Raw genomic sequence first — 20,631 nt, 5'->3', positions numbered from 1 at the left:
AAAGTTATCTTGAGGAGAAAAGAGCAAGAGCCTTCTACCGATCAGCTTTAAAAGCAGTTTAATTAGCAGTTTAAAAGCATTTACCCTATTATACTTCTAGGTTTGAATAGTCTAAACGCATCTTGGAAGACTTTCACAGTTGTAAAAATAATTTTAGATCCCCACCCAAAGCTCCTCAATTGGTCCTTCCCAGGAGCTATTTAGCCTTTATCAGCTGGCTTCCACATAAAATTGTTCAAATCTGTCTTTCCTTTAATTCTGACTCTTAGCAATGTGAGAGTTCTGCTTCAGTTGCTGCTGATCTAATCAGCTACATGCTCCTCTGAGTAGAGTCTACCAGTATTCTGGTTCACTGTGTTAAATCTGGGCACCACACAACTCTTGCCTTCTACAGATTGTAACTCAAGTGATTGACTGCATTGCCCATGTGCTTATTTCTTTACTCAGTAACTTCCTTAGCCTTGGCCCGGTTCTTGCAGAATGGGGAAAAAAACAGTAGCATTACCCTCCTGGAAAAAACCTACAGCTGACCCTAAAGTTCCCAGTAGATGTTCTTTTGCTTCTTCCAGCTCCTAAATTATTTGAGAAAGAGATTAGCAGCAGATCTCTTCCTTTACTGAAGCCAATTCCATTCTCGATCATGCTCAAGCAGGCGCCGGCTCCATACGTTAGACAAAAGTTTCAATACCTGCGTTCATTGATGACATTCCTAAAAACATCCTTGATCATGAGGGACAGTGGCAATCATTCTAATGGATCTCAATTTTGGCCTTTGATACCATATCCCATGCTATTCTGACCAGGCAGCTTTCTTACCAAGAGATTGCAAGCATTCTTGTTCCCTCCTTTCAGTCTGGTTATAAACTATCTGAGCCCACCCACCTCTCACTCACCTTATATGGTCAGTTTCCGTTTAAGAGCCATATAGAGTTGCTAACAAACAATTCACAGGGGTCTACAAGTGGTAATCTGGTACTGATACTTGTCACATTTGGTGTTAGCTGGTGGAAAGATTGATTATATTAGGTTGATTTTAATGTGTTTTTTCAATTTTTTTAGTGGTGCCAGTGCCCTCCGACAGTCCTGATGAGGCCTGGAGGTTTTAGGCCGAAACGCGTCAACATATTTCTAATGGGTCCAAGGGGTCTGGAAAAATAATGAATTGATTGACAAAATTTGTTTAGCACTACTTACTACCTTATCAAAAAATTAGAGGTAGCATACAGCTGGGTGCAAGACCCCTGGCCACCATGTGTCTTTTGATCACTATGTTTATTGTGTTTTTGTGACTATCTTATAAAGTGTTGGAGTGGGGCACATGCTTTAAGACATTGTATGCATTATTTGTTACACATGTCTGTTATAAATGTATATGTATATAGAAGTGTATATATTTTCACCTGAGTGTCATAGATTTATAGATAGGTAGCTTTCCTTTGACTCTGATGCTGTTGTCTATTATTAAATGGAATAAATAAGGGGAAACAGCTTTTCCTCTTGGAACCAGGAGTTAATATTGGTTTCTTGCAATAATTATTGAATTTGTCCCTTTCCTGCTATTTTTTGTGAGTATTGTTAAGTTGGTATCCTAAGCAGGCGAGGGTTATAGGATACTCCCCCCCTTTTTGGCTTGATTATTATACCAAAGTAATTAAGAGCCTCCTGTGTGTATTTTTTATTGTATAGATTTTACTTTGTTTTTTCTAGGTTTTATTGTTAAAATACTTACTGATCCTTGTAAGTACATCCACCATTGTTGGGTTTTAAAAGTTTGCATCCTTTTGTTTATGTTGATTTTTGGGCTAATAAGCCCTGTTTTAAACCACGTTTTGGGAGGCGAGGAGGGAACGTGAGAGAGAGAGTTCAGTCTGTTTCTAGCATCAGTGCATACAATTGGTTATGCTTGTAAATGTATGTGCACGATTGAGAGTGAAACCACTATGTGTATCACATGCAGAACATGTGATTACCTGTTGCTGTACAGTATTAATACAAAAATGATATGCCTTTGTTTTTAACTAAGGTAAACTTCGAGAACCAGGCAGAGACGATCCACAGTACATTTGAACTTCTAAAGCAGTTTCTCGATAAAGAGGAGCAGCAACTTATCAGCAAACTAGAAACGGAACATAATGAGACTATAGAGAAGATGCAAGAGAAACTGAGTGAACTGGAGAAGCAGCAATCCATCCTTCGGGACATGATCGCTGAAATAGAGGGGAAGTGTCAGCAGCAGGATGTACAGCTACTGCAGGTGAGCGTCAAATGTCTATTAAACTAGGAGAGCAGAGTTCTGGAGCTACTGAAGGTGAGAGTTAAATATCTATGTAACTAGAAAAGTAGAGATGCTGGGAGGGGAAGTGTCAGCAGCAGGACGTGGAACTACTGAAGGTGAGAGTTAAATATCTATGAAACTAGAAAGGTAGAGATGCTGGGAGGGGAAGTGTCAGCAGCAGGACGTGGAACTACTGAAGGTGAGAGTTAAATGTCTGTGGAACCAAGAGAGCAGAGTTTCTCTGAGGGAGGAACTGTCAGCCGCAGGATGTGGAGCTACTGAAGGTGAGATTTAAATATCTATGGAACTAGAATAGTAGAAGTCCTGTGAGAGGGAAGGGTCCGCAGTGGAATTTGGAACTACTGAAGGGGTTAAACCACTGTAGAACTAGAAATGTAGAGTTCTTCTGATGGAGGTAGTGTCAGCAGCAGGATGTGGAGTTACTGAACGTGAGAGTTAACATCTAGGGAACTAGAAGACCAGAGTTCCTCTGAGGTGGGAAGTGTCAGCAGCAGGATGTGGAGCTACTGAGATGTTTCTTTTTTTTTTTCCGTTAACCACAGCTTGATGGCCATTTCAAAGTGCAGACGGGAGACAGCTGTTTTGAGGCAGGGCGCCTATTATCCACCACTCATTCACCCCTGTAGAAATGGGGCTCTAAGTGCTCTTCGGCTCTGCCCTGCGTGGCTTCCTTGCCCTTCCGGTGACGTTTCCTGGGTCTAGCTGGACAGCTTCCTGTCTGCTAGAGCTCATATTGGCAGCAGATCACACAAGATACAGACAGGGGATTTGGGACATCTCTCTTGAGCCATTGGCTTGGTTGGGAGAGGCCCCTTGATAGACCAGCCCTTGCCATTTCTTAGATGTTTACATTACATTGGTTCTTGGTTACTAGGACACAAAGTAGTCCTCTCACACAGAGGCACAACAGCCTCGCTGATAGGTCAATACTCTGTGTGCCTATCAACCAACAGCAAAAGAAGCAGCCCTGGGGTAGGTTATTCCATCCTTCCACCGCCTGAGACCAACCACAAGCTCACACTTTACCACTTCTTGCACCGTTCCAAAGCACCGTGACACAAACAGTAAAGTGGCTCTGGGTTTGACTCCCCACTTCTGCACCATTTCCCACACAATGATTGCGCTGGGATGGTGCTCAGTACTAAAGCTGCTGGCCATGTGACGCACTCTTGTTCTGCCGAGCTCAAGCCTTCTGAATGATGGCTAAAAGCTTGCATGGAAGCTGAGCAATGAAGAACCTCTTCTGATGTATGTAGTAGCCTGATGCCCATAAAGAAACACGTGGCTGGTTAGCTCAGTTCATTAGAGTATATTACTATATACATACATGTTAATAATTTGTATAATTGAGAAAGCTCTTGAGCATGGTTTGTTACACATGTTGGCTACTGAAAATGATTGTAACCTACATGCAAACAACTTGAAAAGTGATTAAAAGGAGAATCTTCACAAACGGTCTACTTATCATTACGCCAAAGAAATGAATGGAGGCTTACATTGCCCCACAGACTTAAATATACACTGGATTTTCAGGTTAACCAGTCACAGGTACACATAACAGGATCTATTTTTATCATGGGGAAACTAAATTAGAGTCACTGAAGTACACCCACACCATACTTCTACCTACAACCATCTCCTAGAGAATCTAGAACGGTGGATGTCTCTGTTTGTTTTGTCTTTTCGGAGCACCAGGGTATGGTCAAGGGTTTAAAGCATCTGGTGGTGTCATTCAAGTGATCACTACTTAAGAGAGTTGAGTGGCGTGTTCTGAATACAGCAGTCGGGGCCCTGCAGCAGGTGTGACCCTTTCTGTTACAGGTCATCCCAGCCAAATGTAATAAAGCACTTGTAACACTTTAGATTCCCATCTTGTGCCCCTGAAGAGTAGAACAGGCCCTCTGGGATTACACGTGAGCCCATCATGAGTTAGACATCAGTACAAGACAGTGGACCAGTCACACCTTGGGCATCACCTGCTACTCCATCTTGCTTTCTTGGATGGCACAAGTGAACTAGTTTACATTTGGATGGTGTCAAGTAAACCAAACAGTGTTTTCTTGTGCGTGTCCTTCCTGCCACTCTCAAGTTCCATAGAAGACACGAGGCTATCAGCGTGCCTCCTGTTCTTGCTTCTGACCGGAGCTAATAGCACCCTGAATGTCCCCTAATGTACCCTGAATTTCCTTGTCTGTCAGCAATGTCACCGCAAGTGGAGGATTTTATGGAGGCCATGCTGCCCATATTTGGCACTTTAATAGTTCCTTTTGGCATGCCTATGGGCCCCACGGATCAACACGCACATCCAGTCTGTCTTCCACCAGCACTGCTGCCCTTAGTGCTGTAGGTGCCCTTTGAACATGCATCAGCACTGGCTCCGGTGCCGACTTCAGCTGCAGCACTACCTGCTACCCTGGTCTCTTTTGCATCAAAGTCAGCACCGATGCCAGAGGGGGATTTACAGCCTGTCTTGCTTTCCAGTTCCAAGCAGAACCCACCTCCACTGAGGCTGCTCCCAGTTCTAGAGGAGTGCAGCCTGCAGGTACTCTCTCCAATTCTAATACTTTACGGTTACCACCAGGTAGGGCACAGACAATGCACAGCCTTTTCAGCACAGATTACGACAATGACAGTTTTGATGGGGGTGGGGGAGATGATTTTGTTCCTCAATATGATGAAGACAACTAGTATGAAGAACTCCAAGTTGCCAGAGGCCTAGCTACTCCTCCAGATACCAGCCTCGTTCCACATCCAGGCTTTTTCCACATCCTGGCTTGTTCCACATCCTGGTTCTTCCACTGAGGACGGTGCCTCCTTCACCATCGTTGTTCAACAGGGCGACAGAAGTACTGGACCTACAGCTCCTCACTATGGAGATGAAGACTACAATTTTGGCAGGTGCTTGAGCCTGGTCAACCACCTACATAACTTCTATTTCCCTTTAACGATGCCCTTATGGATAAACTCTTGGGCATTTGTTCGAAACTGTATTCAGGGCCATCTGTTAATTGTAAGACCTCGCAGCGCCATCACTCAGCACCAGGAAACCCTGCTTTCCTTGCACAACATCCTATGCCAGAGAGTTTGGTATTGCAGGCATCCACCAATAAGGTAAATCCCAGTGCCTTACCCACCAGCCTGAACTCTAAAAGAATTTAAACTTTTGTTAAATGTATTTTTTCTTGCACAAACCCTGATCTGCATTCTGAAATACCATCTGCTGTTATGCCACTACTCTCATGCTGTACGGGACACAGTGGCTGAAGTATTGCCTGCAGCTCCAAATGACCTCAGGGCATCCCTGAGCCAAGCTATCCAGGACGGCCAGTACAAAGTAAAGATTACAAACCACTTTGGTTTGAACACGAGATAATGCTTAGTGTGAGCAATGGGTTGAAGTGTGGTCCTTCAGAACTGCAGCTGAATGAGGTCTATGGGCTTCTCTGGGGATGCCCAGGCATCCTTAATGGACATGCCATTGCAGGGCTCTCGTCTTTTTGATGACAAGCCAGATTTGGCCCTGAAATGATTTAAGGAAAGCAAGGCAACAGAATATTTGGTCTTTCTGCCCACCAGACAATTGCAACAAATTTTGTGGCTGTTTGTTTCACCAGCATTCGGCCTCTTCACTTGCCCAGCAGGCTTTTCAGTACTTTTTTGGCTGCAGTTGTGGCTTGCGGAGACAACCACCATGGCAGGAGAAACAATGTGCAGCTCGGGCCGTGCGCCTCCAGCATCCACAACCTCAAAACCGCTTTAGTGTATTCTTGCCGACACACAGCCACCCCGTCAGAGGCAGAATCTGATATTTCGTCCAACGAGTAACAATCTATCAATTTAAACAAGTGGGTTCTCCACATTGTACATCATGGTACGCCTTCCCATCTCTCTCTACCCTGCTGCACCTCCCACCACCATCAGTGAGGCTGACAGAGAACCACTGGTCCATCTTGCAACAGAAAATGCAGTTCCCTTGGGGCCATAGAGAGGGTTCAGGCTTCAAAAGTAGGAGTTGAGTGTTACTCCTATTACTTCCTTGGGTGCAAGGGAAGAGATTTTCATTCTATTTTTGATCTCCATCCTCTCAATGCTTTCCTTTGGAAGGACAAATTCAAGATGCTTACACTATCAATCAATAGATTTCAATCAGTCAGTAGATGTGTAGAGCACTACTTGTCACCCGTGATGGTTTCCAGGCGCTGAGGTCCTGTCTACGTTAGAACCTGGAGACTGAATGGCTGCATTGGACCTGTAGGACGCTTATTCTCTCATCCCCTCATGCAGAGCCAAAGATACTATCTGCAGTTCAAAGTGTACAGCAAGTATTTTCAGTTTGCAATACTCCCTTATGACCTTTCGGGTTGTATCCTAATTTTGGAGGAGACTACAAAAGGCCTGCATTGGTGGCTGCTGAACCGTGATTGGGTCAGTAGCAGCCCTCTCTTCCAGTTTTAACAGTGTGACAGATGTGTCGTTTCTGGATTGGGAGGCCATGTGGGAGAGGTGGGGATCAGAGGCCTCTAGTCTACTGCAGAAGCTCCAATCCACATCAATTAGTTGGAGTTAGGGCGGTTCATCTTGTGCTGAAGGCCTTCCTTCCTGATGGTTAGCGGACCATAAATGACAGTTGCACCCGTAGGTTTCCCATCACCGACAATGTGTAATGTCCATACATGCCCACATTTTAGAAGAGGAAAGAGGGCGATTTTAGAAAAAATAATGAGGAGAGAGTATTTCCTCCATTTACCACTATTGTAGTAGAGGCAATTTCAGGCATTTTTTGTTTCAAAAATCTGGAGTCATCCGACTGAATCGGATCTATTGGCATATATGAATGTCTGCTTTTTTGTGTGTTGGAGATCCCAAGAAGGCTGCCTCTTGGAGACACATTCCACCTAGAATGGAGCGTAGGACTCCTGTTTGCCTTCCTGCCACTGATTCTGGAGGGTGCAACTTGCCCTGTGCTTTGTCCTGGGAAGTGATGGGCCACAGTCTCTCAAGCGGGTGACTTGCCCACTGGTTCTGGAGGGGGCAACATGCCCTGTGCTTTGTCTTGAGGAGTAATGGGCCACAGTCTTTAGAGTGGGTGTCTCCCACACTGGCTCTGGAGGGGGCAGCCCGCACAGCAACCCATGGAGGCAGGATCACATTGCATCCTCCGGCGGTGATGGCTGCACTGTGGTGTTGCTGGTGGTGGTGGTGGGAGGCTCCTGCACATCCCCTGCATCCTCGGATGGATGCATTGTGGTGGTGCTAGTGCTGGTGGTGGGAGGCTCCTGAATAACCATGCTTGGTGGTGGGGGCTCCCTGACATCTGCTGGTGCATGCTCCTGGTCCTTCTTGCCTGCTGGTGCATGCTCCTTGCCCTTCTTGCCTGCTGGTGCAGGCTCCGTCCCCTTCAGTATATGTGGCCTGGAATCCTTTCCACTAGGAGTAGGTGCAGATGGAACTGGGTCCATGTGGCAGAGTTGCTTGGCTGGGTTCATGATAGCCTGGCCATACATGCTGGACGGGTGGCGGAGGGGTAGGGAAGAGGTCAATGGTGAATAGGAAAAGTATTTTAGGGATATTGAGGTAGGAAGAGGTAGAAGGAATGGGAGTGGAGGATGAGGGAGTGGTTGTTGGAGGTGTCTGTCTGCTGGATTTAGGTGCAGGTGCATGGGTTGTATGCAGTTGTGAGGTGGATGGCTGTTGGGTGTCTGAGTGCTTGCATTTTTGTACTTTAAGAGGGGGGGACAGACTCAGTGGAGGAGGACACAGGGGACGTCTGCATGGATGTTGTGGAGGTGTCTGCCAGTGAGGTGTGTGTTCTGCTTGGTGTGGTGAAGATGCTGTTAGTGGATGATGATGTAGTGCATGCAGGTGTGAGTGTAGACGTGACTGGGAGGGAGGTGGTGGAGGGGGAGGAGGTGGAGACAGTGGAGGCAGTGGATGTTGTAGTGTCTGCAACTGTATGTTGTTTGCATGAGTGCTTGTCGGATGAAGTGTGGTGCTTGTGTTTGCCGGTGACACTCTTGGGTGTTGTCCTGTTTGCATGCTCGTCTGGCTGTGTGCTTGGGATGGGTTGGGGTACAGGAGAATGGGACTGGGAAGAGGAAGTTGGAGGGGGGACGTTAGAAACAGGGACAATGGAAGCCAGAGCATGGATTGATCTCTGTTGGGCCGCCAATCCAGTGTGAATGCCCTCCAGGAATACATTAGATTGTTGCATCTGGGCTGCCAGCCCCTGGATGGCATTCACGATTGTTGCCTGCCCTACAGAGATGGATCTCAGGAGGTCAATAGCCTCCTCACTCAGGGCAGCAGGGCTAACTTGGGCAGGGCCTCAGGTGCCTGGGGCGAGGGAGATGCCCACCCTCCTTTGTGAGCGGGCACAGGCAACTCAATGAGGGGCTGCTGGGAGGGCGGTGCTGGTACGGGGAGTGGCAGCTTTACCTGTAGCTGGGGTAGTTAAAGAAGTGTCCGCCACCACCAGGGAGCTTCCATGGGAGGAGGTATCTGTGTCTGAATAGTCCCCTCCAGTCTCCGCCGTGGTGCTCCCCTTGCCCCCGTCCCACTGGTGCCCTCAGCGTCAGTGGACTCTGCCTCCAGGGTCATGTGGGATGCAGCTCCCTCAGTCGCCCGTGCCTCTGCTCCTCCACCAGATGATGCTAATGCACATAAGGACAGGATGACAAAACAAGAAAGGGGGAGAGAGACAAAGGATATACTGGGTCAGTGGCTGCACCAACACCACTGTTGGTGTAGACAGCACCCTCATACACAGGGAACAGGCCTACGCACTATGCGTTGCACCACCACTGATATTGCTAGCCACCAAGGCATGAGGAGGGGCTCACACCGCCAAATGCAGCACACCTGGGACCCATGCAGCCCTGACCAGTAGTGGATGCTTACAAGCTAGGTAGGCAGGATTATCCCTTCAGAACCCTAGCCACCAGAGGACCTATGCTGCTATATCAGGCCTGGCCTTGGGGCACCCACTGACACACATCCACCACCTGGATACCACCCTACCATGCTTAAGTTGTAATGAATCACCATTAGACATACAGTCCAGCCTGTTACACATATGGCCCACCATGCCAGTTTCCATCACCATTGGCACACACATAGCCCAGCACACAGCGTGTACGCTGCAAAGAAGACATCCACCCCCCTTACATCGAGGCCTTCACACACCCAACTCCATGTATTCATGCCACATGCATCGTGCCCACAGTGTACTCACCTGTTGGTCTGTAGACCCATACAGCAGTCTGTACTGGGGTAGGACCCCATCCACTAGTCTCTCCAACTTCTCCAAAGTGAAGGCTGGGGCCCTTTACCCAGTCACACAGGCCATGGTAGGTTCCAGACACAGATCACAGCAGCACATGCAGTGTAGGTTCTCTCCTATAGAGGGTCAGGTAGCAAGTGAGGAATATGATAGAAATTGGCAGTCACGTCCGCGGCGGTGCCTACCGTCACCAACGGCGTAGATCACCATTGACCACTGTACCCCATAGGGGCTAATATTAACCAATGAGGAGTTGCACGGCGGTTCCCGACCGCCTCCCGCCACGGCGCACGTCAGCAGAACTACCTCACTTCCACCTGTCCCTCCACACAGGATAGGCAGACGCCATTTCGGGGGGGCAACCCTATGGATTCATGCTGTGTCACAGAAGAAATAGGCACATACTGGGCAATTCACACTGACCCATTACAAGTTTAAAGATTAAAAACTACTGTTGTGGCTCCAATGTTCAGTTTGTGACAGCTTCCTCACTCTTGTGCCCCTTACTGCTGCGGATGAATAGGAGATGGAGACATACCCCCGTGTTCAGACCCCTGGTGGACTTTGCAACACTGGAGGACAGGCTCATTATCCTCATCTATAGACTTCACAGGGCCACAGTCACAGAGCTATGTGCCCAATTGGAGCATGACCTGATATCTGCTATTGGTCACCCCAGTGGGATCTCCCTCTTGTGCAAGTGCTATCTGTACTCCATTTCCTGGCAACTGGTTCTTTCCAAGTGACAGTGGGCTTGGCAGCAGGAATGTCACAGCCAATGTTCTCAATAGTGCTGACAAGAGTGTTGTCTGCCCTGATAAAACACATGTGCAGCTACATTGTTTTCCCCCAGGTTGAGTATTTGGCCACAGTGAAGGCAGAGTTTTATGCAATGGGACATATCCCCAACATAATTGGGGCGATTGATGGTACATATATTGAATTTGTCCCCCCCTCCTGCACCTTCCCTCCACCGCAGAATGAACAGGTGTTCAGGAATCGTAAGAGATTCCACTCCATGAATGTTCAGATGGTGGGCTTGGCGGACCAGTACATATCCCACGTCAATGCTAAGTATCCTGGGTCAGTGCATGATGCCTTTGTCTTAAGGAATAGCAGCATTCCAAATGTGATGGCCCAACTACAGAGGCACAGGGTGTGGATAATAGGTGAACCCTGGTTCCCACCCAGTAGATGTTGGTGTATGGGTATGGTGTTGGCCATATAAGATAGTGTGTGGCTAAATGTTCTCCCTCAATATTTGCAGGTGACTCTGGTTATCCAAAGCTATCATGGCTGCTGACCCCTGTGTGGAATGCAGGAGAAGGGCACAAGAACGTTATAATGAGGCAGATGGGTGAACGAGAAGGATCATTGAAAGGACCTTTTGGCCTCCTGAAGGCCAGGTTCCCTTTGCCTCCATCTAACAGGTGGATCCCTGTGCTACTCACCCAAGAAGGTCTGATAGATAGTAGTGGCATGCTGCAAGTTGCACAACCTGGCCCTCAGATACCATGTCCCTTTTCTGCAGGAGGAGGAGGCCGGAGATGCCCGTGTGGCAGCAGTAGACTCTGTGGACAGTGAGGATGAGGAGGCAGAGGATGAGGACAACAGAACATCAGTTATACGACAATACTTGCAATGACACCCAGGAAGGACAGTGTAACCTTACATTTCAATGACTTTGGTTGTAATCTGTGTGGCAATGGCATGCTTATATTTCCCACCTCTATGCCCACTTACTTTTCACTCTGGCAATTCATTTTACAGATGTTGGTGACTTGACATGTACTCCTGGTGTGATCACAAAAGCCAGCTACAGGTCATTAAACTATGCTCATTCTATGTACAGTTAATTTAAAATGTTTGTACCTGTTTCAAACAATGCATATTTGATATACGTGACATACTCGAAATCGATTTTTGTCAAAGGCTGTTTATTGAAGTGCTAACATATAGGGGTAAAGTGCAATGTGATGGGGTGATGATGGAGGAAATTCCAGGGTATTGTTCCAGTCTATTTGTAGCACAGGTGCGTTGTCCCAGGGGACATAGGAAGGGGAACAATGGCAGTTCAAGGTGGACAGGGTGAATGAGTGGAACACAAGGGGGACAATCAGGAGAGTCTCATTTCCTGGCGGTGGTCTTGGCAAGTGTCTTTGGCTTCTGTCTAGATCGCAGTGAACGTTTGTGGGGTGGTTCACCTTCTGCAGGGAGAGGGGTGCTGGTGGCCTGTGAGTCCTGTGGCGGGCGTCCTGGCCACCAGCAGCAGCGGAAGTGGAAGGCTGTTCAGATGTCTGGCTAGTGGCAGGGACCTGCTGGTGTGAGACTGCCTCCCTCATAATGTTGGCCATGTCAGCCAGCACCCCTGCTATGGAGATCAGGGTCTTGTTAATGGCCTGCAAGTCTGCCCTGATCCCCTGGTACTGTCCCTCCTGCAGCAGCTTGTTCTCCTGCACGTTGTCCAGGATCTGGCCCATCGTGTCCTGGGAATGTTGATAGGCTCCCAGGATCTCGGACAGTGCCTCCTGGAGTTGGTTCCCTCGGCCTGTCCTCCCCCTGTCACACAGCACTCCTCCCAGTTTCCCTGTTGGCCTGTGCCTCTGTCCCCTGAACTGTGTGCCCTCTTCTACTGACCCCAGGTCCCTGATTGTCTTGTGTGCGAGGTGTGGACTGGGGTCCCTGTAGAGGTGGGCACACTGCTGATTGACGTGTCCCGGGGACAGAGGTGTGGGTACGCTGGGTGGGGGCTATGGTGTTGGATCCTGATGGGGGAGGCTCTATGGTGGTCTGTGACTAGGCTGTCCAGTGGTCCATGATGGGCCAGGTAGGTTGTCCAGATCCTGAAGACCAGAGTTACTGTCATCACTGTGGGCCTCTTCTGTTGGGAGACTGGATATTGCTGGCACCTCCACTTCAGTGACATTGGCTGGGGTACCTGTGGGTATATAAATGATGTGTTATGGTTACTTTTTCAGACATATTGTACATCCGTGACTTCCCCTCTATGGTTAGATTTGTCCTGCAAGCTTTCACTTGTGTATGTTAGTGTATGGTGAGATTGTTAGTTCTCTATGGTGTGCATGCTTTAGTGGTGAGTGTCCAGGCAGGGCTGTAAGGGGTGTCCATGCACTGGTACAGCATGCAGGGCTTGGCATTGGGATGAGTGAGATGTGAGGGTGGAGTGGAGTGATGGGAGTGAGGGTGAGGGTATGTGAAGGCATGCAGGTATGGGGGGTGATAATTGTTGAAAGTTGACTTACCAGAGTCCAGTCCTCCTCTGACTCCAGCCAGGCCCTCAGGATGCAGTATTGCCAAGACTTGCTCCTCCCATGCGGTGAGTTGTGGGGGAGTAGGTGTGGGTCCACCGCCAGTCCTGTGTATAGTGAGCTGGTGTATTGCTGCTATGGAATGTACCTTCCCCCGTAGGTCATTTCACCTCTTCCTGATGTCATCCCTAGTTCTTGGGTGCTGTCCCACGGCGTTGACCCTGTCCACGATTCTCCGCCATAGCTCCATCTTCCTAGCTATAGATATCTGCTGCACCTGTGCTCCAAATAGCTGTGGCTCTACCCTGACAATTTCTTCCACCATGACACTTAGCTCCTCCTCAGTGAAACAGGGGTGTCTTTGTGGTGCCATGGGTGTTATGTGAGGTGTATTGGTGAGGGTGTGTTGGGTAATGTGTTGGGGTGTGTGATGTGGAGTGCGTGAGTGGTGTATAGGTGTGAGTAGTGTGTGGCTCTAGTTGTATCAGTGGTCTTGGTGTCTCTCTGTTGGCAATGAATTGTATTTGTAAAGGGTTGTGGGTAATGTGGGTGTGTGTTTTATACTGGTGTGGGTGTGGTGTGTGTATGGGTGTCAGGTGTGTGTTGTTTATATTGGCCAATGTGGTGTTGTTTTGTATGTGGGTGTCCATTGTGAGTGTGGCGGTATGTACTGCCAGTGGTTTACCGCCGTTTGATGTCTACTGTGGTGATTCGTGGGTCATAATGTGGTAGGCGTAGTTCTGTTGGCGTAACGGTGTGGGTTTTGATACTGCCACTTTATCACTGACCTTTGGTCTGGCGGATTTGGGTGTGTGGCTGAATTCTGTCGGATTGGTGTGTGTGTCATAATATGGTGAATGTATATCCGCCGCCGCTGCAGTAAGATGGCGGCTGTCAGGGTGGCGGTAAGTGGGATTTACCGCCAATGTCATAATGAGGGCCTAAATCTCCTGTGTTCACTTTCTCCACCACAAAAATTAAAAGCAAAGTCTGTTCCAACTTTTGCATCTCACTTTAAAGCACAACTAACGTGTAACAGTTAATATCTGTGCTTCATGTGAGAGTTCTGTGGAGAGGAATTGGGGGAAAGGCCATCACATATGCTTTCCATACTGGCATTTTGAAGCCACTGTTGGAAGGCAAACTACAAAGGCCAGAATGCAACCTGATAGTAACATTAACAACAAGTTAGCAATGTAGCAGCGCTTTCGTTTCAAGTTGCCTTCACTACTAAAATAGATATATTAAGTTGCCAAGCTTTTTATTGGCGGTATTAAAGAAAGGCAAGAACACAATAAGGCACCACTGCATTGGTGCGCACAGAAAATAATACAATTATGTCTCCATATGCTCTGTTTCCATCCAAAATTAAACCTTCAGACCCAAAAGCATACCTGAAATGAAGAACACGCAGCATTTTCAGTAGCAGTAAAGCAATTCAGTAAACCTTTAGACCTACATAAAATATGGAAAAGAAATCCACACAGCTTTGAATACAGCAGTAAATTGTTTTTCAATCTAAAAATACATAATTTTAAAATAGTGCTGCGTTTAATTTCTACAAAAGTATAATATAAAAATATAAAAAAATATATAATGTAAAAGCGCTTTCTTTTAAAGTTCCCTTTAATGTATCGACTTCTCCACCATATCCACCAAGAATAATATAAAATGTAAAGTTTAAAACATATGCTAAATGTGAATAAATTTGACATTGGAGGCTGACATTTTAGTTTGTGTCCCAAAGTGATGTGTGGGAGCAGTGGTAGTGCATCAAACAGAATATAGCATGGATGATGTGCGGCCTCAATAGAATTTGGACAAACTCCAGCTTTTTCATTAAAATTAAAAAAATATATTTCATGCTTGTTTGTGAAGTAAATAAAATACTTCATCATTTTTGTATTCGCTTGACGAATGCTTACTTTATATTTTTGTGTATTGTTTTGGTTTTCAAGTCATCAAAAAAGATCAGGCCAGGGTCCCTGGCTTCAAGTAATGACTCAGTGGGGGTCCCCTGATAGCAGTAATGATTCAATGAGGGTCCCTGGGTTCTAGTAATGATTAAATCATGTTAAGAACCACTGGTGTGAACAGCCCTCAGAAGGCCATATCTGCCGATGGACTGTGGTGAGAGGATACATACAAGATGTCTTGAGGCCCATTTCACAGCATTATTGTCAGGTTCTTTTCCACTGATATCAAGTTTACTTTCTTTAACATTGACAGGAAACCAGTAGTTGGGATCAGGGTAGATAAAGATAGACCTGTAATTCCTGCCTCTAAATGTGCCTGGCAACAACTATGAACTATTTAGTTAAGACTTTTAGTACTAACAACAGGCAAAATGGTAGACCCAGGAACTGGCAGCAAATGCTGGTCTCCACCCAGAAAGTTGAGCCGTACAGTCATTAGCTCTTTCTGACTCTGTTTTGGTAATGCTCTGCTGTCTGGCATTCAAGACTCCCTGGTACCCCTTCTGACGAGAGTCTTCTGTGCTACCTCGTTAAAAGGTCTCCAGAAGCTCACACTTATGCCTGGAGAGCTTTGTTCACTCTCACTTCTCTCCTACATATTCTAGCATACCACTTCACCTGCACAACAGCATCACCAGATTAGAGTCCAGGGGAACAGGGCAAAACAGGCATCAGCAGCAACAGTAAAAAAAGATGCACCTAGTGCAGGATGGCAGAGAGAAAGTTGAGAGACAAGTCACAAAACACCCAGTCCAGAACCATAGAGCTCCCAGGATGGCAGAAAGGGCCATGCAAGAAGCCATGGATGCAAACGTCCAGCAGTACTTCAGCCACACCCTGAGAGCCTCAAACCTGGCCAGCAGAGCACAGATAATCCAAGTGGATAAAGTACAGGCCAGCCATAGCCCTCGATGTAGAATGCCAGGTCTCCCACAATGTAGGAGCCTGGAAAAAGCCTTCCCAGCACAAACCAGTGGAAGTGAAATGGCCTCTTCTTAAGGGAGGAACCAGGAAAAAGGCAGGTGAGACCCTGATCCATAGGAGCTCTGTCACACTGCCAGGGCCCAGAGGAAGCGTGTAGAAGAGAGAACCCCGGGTGCTATCACAGGCCTGGCACAGTACAACCTAGAGAAAATTACCAAAATGCCTGCCCCCTAAAGAATGCTGGACCCCGGCACCCACCTGACCACAGCACCATGGCAGCACAGCTTGCCCGTGCAGTCACATAAAGCAATCAGAGGGCCAAGTTAGTGTTATGTTAATATTATGGTATTGTTTTTTATATCTTCCTTTACAATGACTCATCTTGCAACCAAAAATTATGAAAATAACTTTCAGGGCCTAAATAAGACTATTGGACAAAAGTGAGATGTAGCGATGGCTAATAATTTGTTTTGTATATTTTACGCTCACGGTGATGCCCTTACTATAATTCATGAACGCATGACTTACCCTCTATGTGTCTCCAATGACTCTTCTTTTAAAAGGAGGGAGGAGTGGGTGAAGTTTCTTTGGGCCTCTGGATTCTTCATGTGATAACCATTTTCCTTTACTAGTAGCAGCAACTGTTGTCGTTTGCTTGCATGAAGCAGCTTGAGACCTTGCTCTTTTCTCCCTTGTAAGTTCTCTTTATTAAAGTTTGTGTCAAGCTGGTTCTTAGTCAGTGGTTAATAACCTAGTATAATGAGTGACATGTTTTGTAAACGTTCATTTACCTCAGGTGATAACTCCTTGGTTGACTGGTGGCTCAATACTGATGAAAGAGTCTTCCCATTAGTCACAAAATAACTCTATCCTTCAATAGCAGCTCAGCGTATCCTAAAAATGGATATCATTGCTCATAACTGCGAGGAATTAATATTTATCTTGTCTCCTTTACCTTTTTCTCTGTAGGATGTGCAGATCATCCTGAGCAGGTACGGTTTATTATTCTCAAGTGTAATCAAGATTTCCCTTTGATTTCATATTCCTCCTTGTTATTATGGGATATGTTTTTTTCAGGCATTTTGTTCACCTAAATAAGGTATCTTCTACTTTTAGTTCATAATGTGACATGCCAGAGAAATATAAATTTACAGATGTCTTCTAGTAGGGATGTAGGTTGCACTGTTTTGTTGCGTCTTGTGCCTTGACATCAAATTCCCAGAGTCCCAGGTAGATGCCTTAGGTCCATCCTGTCTGGACTGTAGCAAGGATGTGGCTGAAAACACTCTAGGATTGAGAAGGTGTTCTTACTGCTTTAAAATGGCTAATGCCAAGCTTTACTGTAAGGACTGCCTGACAGGCGAATGACAAAGGCAGATCCACCATGATGCCAAGATTGTTCACCTCACTTCTGACACCAGTGAGGATCGCTGTTGATGCTAGGAGTTTGCTCACTACTCAGATCTTTAAGATAAATGTTACTTGATGGATGGTTTGTAACTTATTCATTCATCCCTACAGGCCTAAGAGGCAGTTGGCAAATGAAGTGCTTGTCTCTTGTTTGATATCTTAAGATGCACAATGATTTGATTATGGTCCATGCAGAGGTGACTCCTCCGCAGTGGAGGAGGGGCGTCGCCCCTCTGGCTGAGCCAGCAGATGTAAAATAAAACAATAGCTTGTTATCATTTTTTTTCCCATCATTTTGCATCTGCTGGCTCAGCCAGCAGGTGCAGGGAGGGGGCGGGGCTGAGCCACTGGGAGGTGGGAGGGGGAAGGATGGAAGATTGCACTAAGCTCGCATGTGTATTTGACCGGCCTCAGATGGCCGGCCAAACACACATATGCACTGAGTTTTCTACAACTCTGCTGTATACACAGCCGGACTGGAGAAACAGCACAGACCCCAGGATTGTGCCTGAGCGGCAGTTCTTCCATTGTGTGAACACCATGGGTACCTTGCTCTTTTGCCTGACCCGCTAGAGGAGCTCCACATGTTTTGTGTAGCGTTGCTGGACTCTGGGTACATACAATGTGTACCCCTGCAGTGTCTTGTGGCTACTGCTTCCTCCCAAAACTATGCAGCAACTAAATGATTGGTGGTGGTTGAATCAATATTGCAAGGCACATTTTTTTCCTGTAACACAGGGAAAATGTATATTGATTGTCTTTTGTGAAATGCATTGATTAGCTCATAGCTAAGGTTTTTCTCTCCCTCCTTTGCATCTTATGAGGTTACTTGAAGTTTCTAATTAGTCGGTGTAACTGACCCTATTGGGAATATACTTGGGGCTATGGTGATACTATTCCATAGTTAAATTACTATTTCATGATTAATTGTATAGTGAAAGTAACTTAGTAACTTAACTAGCTCAATAACAGTAGTAAACAAGAACTGTCCAGAATATCTGACAACAATACCCCATCCCCTATCCTTTGGCCTGTCTGCTAGCTAGAAGAAACACTTATGGCACTTCTGGTGTTGCCATGTACGTTTGTGCATCTGGTGACATATGTGGGATTTATGTACCTTCTTACTTGACAGCGACATGTAGGAGGAGGGGCTGCTCCTGTAAGATTGAAGAGCTTGCCAGTGGGACCTATCCTCTGCTCAGAAAACCATCCTCTTTTTCACAGTAGGTAATCTCTGGTAAAGTGCTTGTAATCTCTGGTAAGACCTGTAACCAAGCACACTTGCTGCAGGATTTCCAAGGCAGCTTTGTTTTGTACATATAGTTTTTAAGGTTTGAAAATGCCTTGTTAGTGAAACAAAGACAGTTTAGTAAATTATATTCTGGTTTATCAAATTTGTTCATGAAATCTGACTGATAAATCGAAAAGTTAGGAAATGTGAAAGCAATTAATCTATCAAAACACCTTTACAGTTCAAATAAAATATCTATAGATAACAGTAAGCAGTTTAAGTTTCTAGTATAATAGAAAAGAGAAAAGTTAAAGATTACATGAAAAAAAGCAAGAAAAATGTATTGCTATATCAGCAATATATGTTCTGTCAAAGTAACAAAGATATCGAACGGCTAATTAAACTAATAAAACGTGGGGTGATTTAACTCTGTTGTCATCTATAAATGGAATTAAAGCAATCCTGAGTTACATTTTGAGAAGTATTCAGTAAATGCAGCCGAAACCAATACTATTTTTCTGTATGATGATAGATTTGGAAAACTATTTGTATCTGTTTTATTTGAATTATAGCTTTGTTGCATTTTTCCAATTTGCTGACATGTTATAGCTAATAGTATATTAGTCATGTTTACCCTTGAAGTATATTCAAGCCTATTTTGTAACTAGCCTACCCATGAATAGATCTTTAAATTAAATACAAACATTAGTATGCTTTATATTGTTTGCTGGTTTACAACTAGTAGTGACTCATAAGTGGTAGTTCAGCATTGCCAGCATTGTCAAATGTACAAGACCAACATTTACATTTAGTCTTATTGAACAATATTGGATTCAAAATCATACTATTGTATAGAAGAAATAAAAAGTTTGTGTTGAATTTACCACATGGGACATATTATACATTTGAAACCAAATATATTCCCACATATCTATTCACTGTTTAATACCTATATCCTGTTCCCATTCTTCAATTTTGTTTTTCTCTCAAGTATTATTCTCATATAAGTAAATGCTTTAGGATGATCAACAAATAAATCACATATTTTATTTATGGAAGTAGGTACTGTTGATAGGTGCTCAGTCTTTTCAAGACTAGGCAGTATGTTCATATATCGATTTGAACACGCCTGGTAAAAGTATACCTCTTTTAAATATGGAAAAATTAAACCAGATCCACCACTAAATAGTAGTTGAATTAACGAAACACTAGTTGATTGTTCTCCTGTTAATCCAAACACATTTGTTATATGTATTAGAAAACTCATTACCTGATCTTTCATAGAAGAGTGTTCAACTTTGATGACAAAAGCTTCTCATATTATTGATTGTTCGAAGACAAATTTTCTTAGGCTTCTAATACCTAGAAAGGGAAAACCAAGGCCAAGCTTGACAGAGAGAAAAATCTGTACTATATCCATAGAAGTATGGACATTTTACTTTGTGTGTTTCATGAAGCTTTAATTTTGAAAGAGCAGTGCATTACAAGCTTTCTTATAAATGTGTAAAAATGTGGCTAGAGGCTGGTCAGGTTTTATTTAAAACAATTATGGTAGAGTAATTCGTACCATTACTCTAATATATTTTATAGTGGGATATGGTATATTTGGTTTCTAACCCCCCCACCCAGATGGATATAAAGGAGTTTATTTCTATTAAATGATTTTCGTTTTTTTAATAACATATTTTAAATTAGTTTTAATGGTTTCTGTAATGAATCTTGAAAAGCACATACCAAAATATTTAATTTTAATATTTCTCCATGCTAGCCAAAAATCTTCAAACATATGTTCATGACTACACGTATTCAATGGCAAAACCTCTGACTTCTCACAACTTCTATCCCAAAATCTCCTCTACAAAAACAGGAATGGTAGGTATATAAGGTTAGAAATATGCATATGCTAATAATTTTAAAGAATTATCCCCAAAATAAAACTTCTTAATTTCTTTAGTAGGAAGGTTCCAAACTTACAACAAGCAAGATCAGTGAGAGAGAACAGCTCTGTCTCATTCCTCTTGTTAATGGATAATAAGGTGCTATGCTCCAATTGACTAAAACACATGCCTCAGGAAACTGTAAAAAAAAAGGAAATCTTAAAATTTAGGGCCAAACCATTTCAAAACTTTAAGTATATAATACGTTATGTATATTGAATTCCATTTAATTCAGTCTAAAACATTGTTGCAATCCAAAGATGTAGTAAAGCTGTAGCTATAAATCCAGAATGTTCCTTACCAATT

At 44.9% G+C, this 20,631-nt stretch overlaps 1 protein-coding gene across 1 annotated transcript in view; it reads left to right on the top strand.

The window, feature by feature from the left end:
* The window catches only part of LOC138299181 (E3 ubiquitin-protein ligase TRIM11-like), an 89,215-nt gene that overhangs the window by 34,833 nt on the left and 33,751 nt on the right, over positions 1–20,631 (top strand). Inside the window, exons 3-4 of the mRNA XM_069237278.1 lie at positions 2,024–2,254; positions 16,714–16,736. Of these exons, the coding sequence (XP_069093379.1) occupies positions 2,024–2,254; positions 16,714–16,736 (254 nt within the window). The remainder of the gene's footprint in view (positions 1–2,023; positions 2,255–16,713; positions 16,737–20,631) is intronic.

The sequence above is a fragment of the Pleurodeles waltl genome, chromosome 6, assembly GCF_031143425.1.
Source record: "Pleurodeles waltl isolate 20211129_DDA chromosome 6, aPleWal1.hap1.20221129, whole genome shotgun sequence".
Classification (NCBI taxonomy): domain Eukaryota; kingdom Metazoa; phylum Chordata; class Amphibia; order Caudata; family Salamandridae; genus Pleurodeles; species Pleurodeles waltl.
This window is presented reverse-complemented; position numbering and strand designations above follow the sequence as displayed.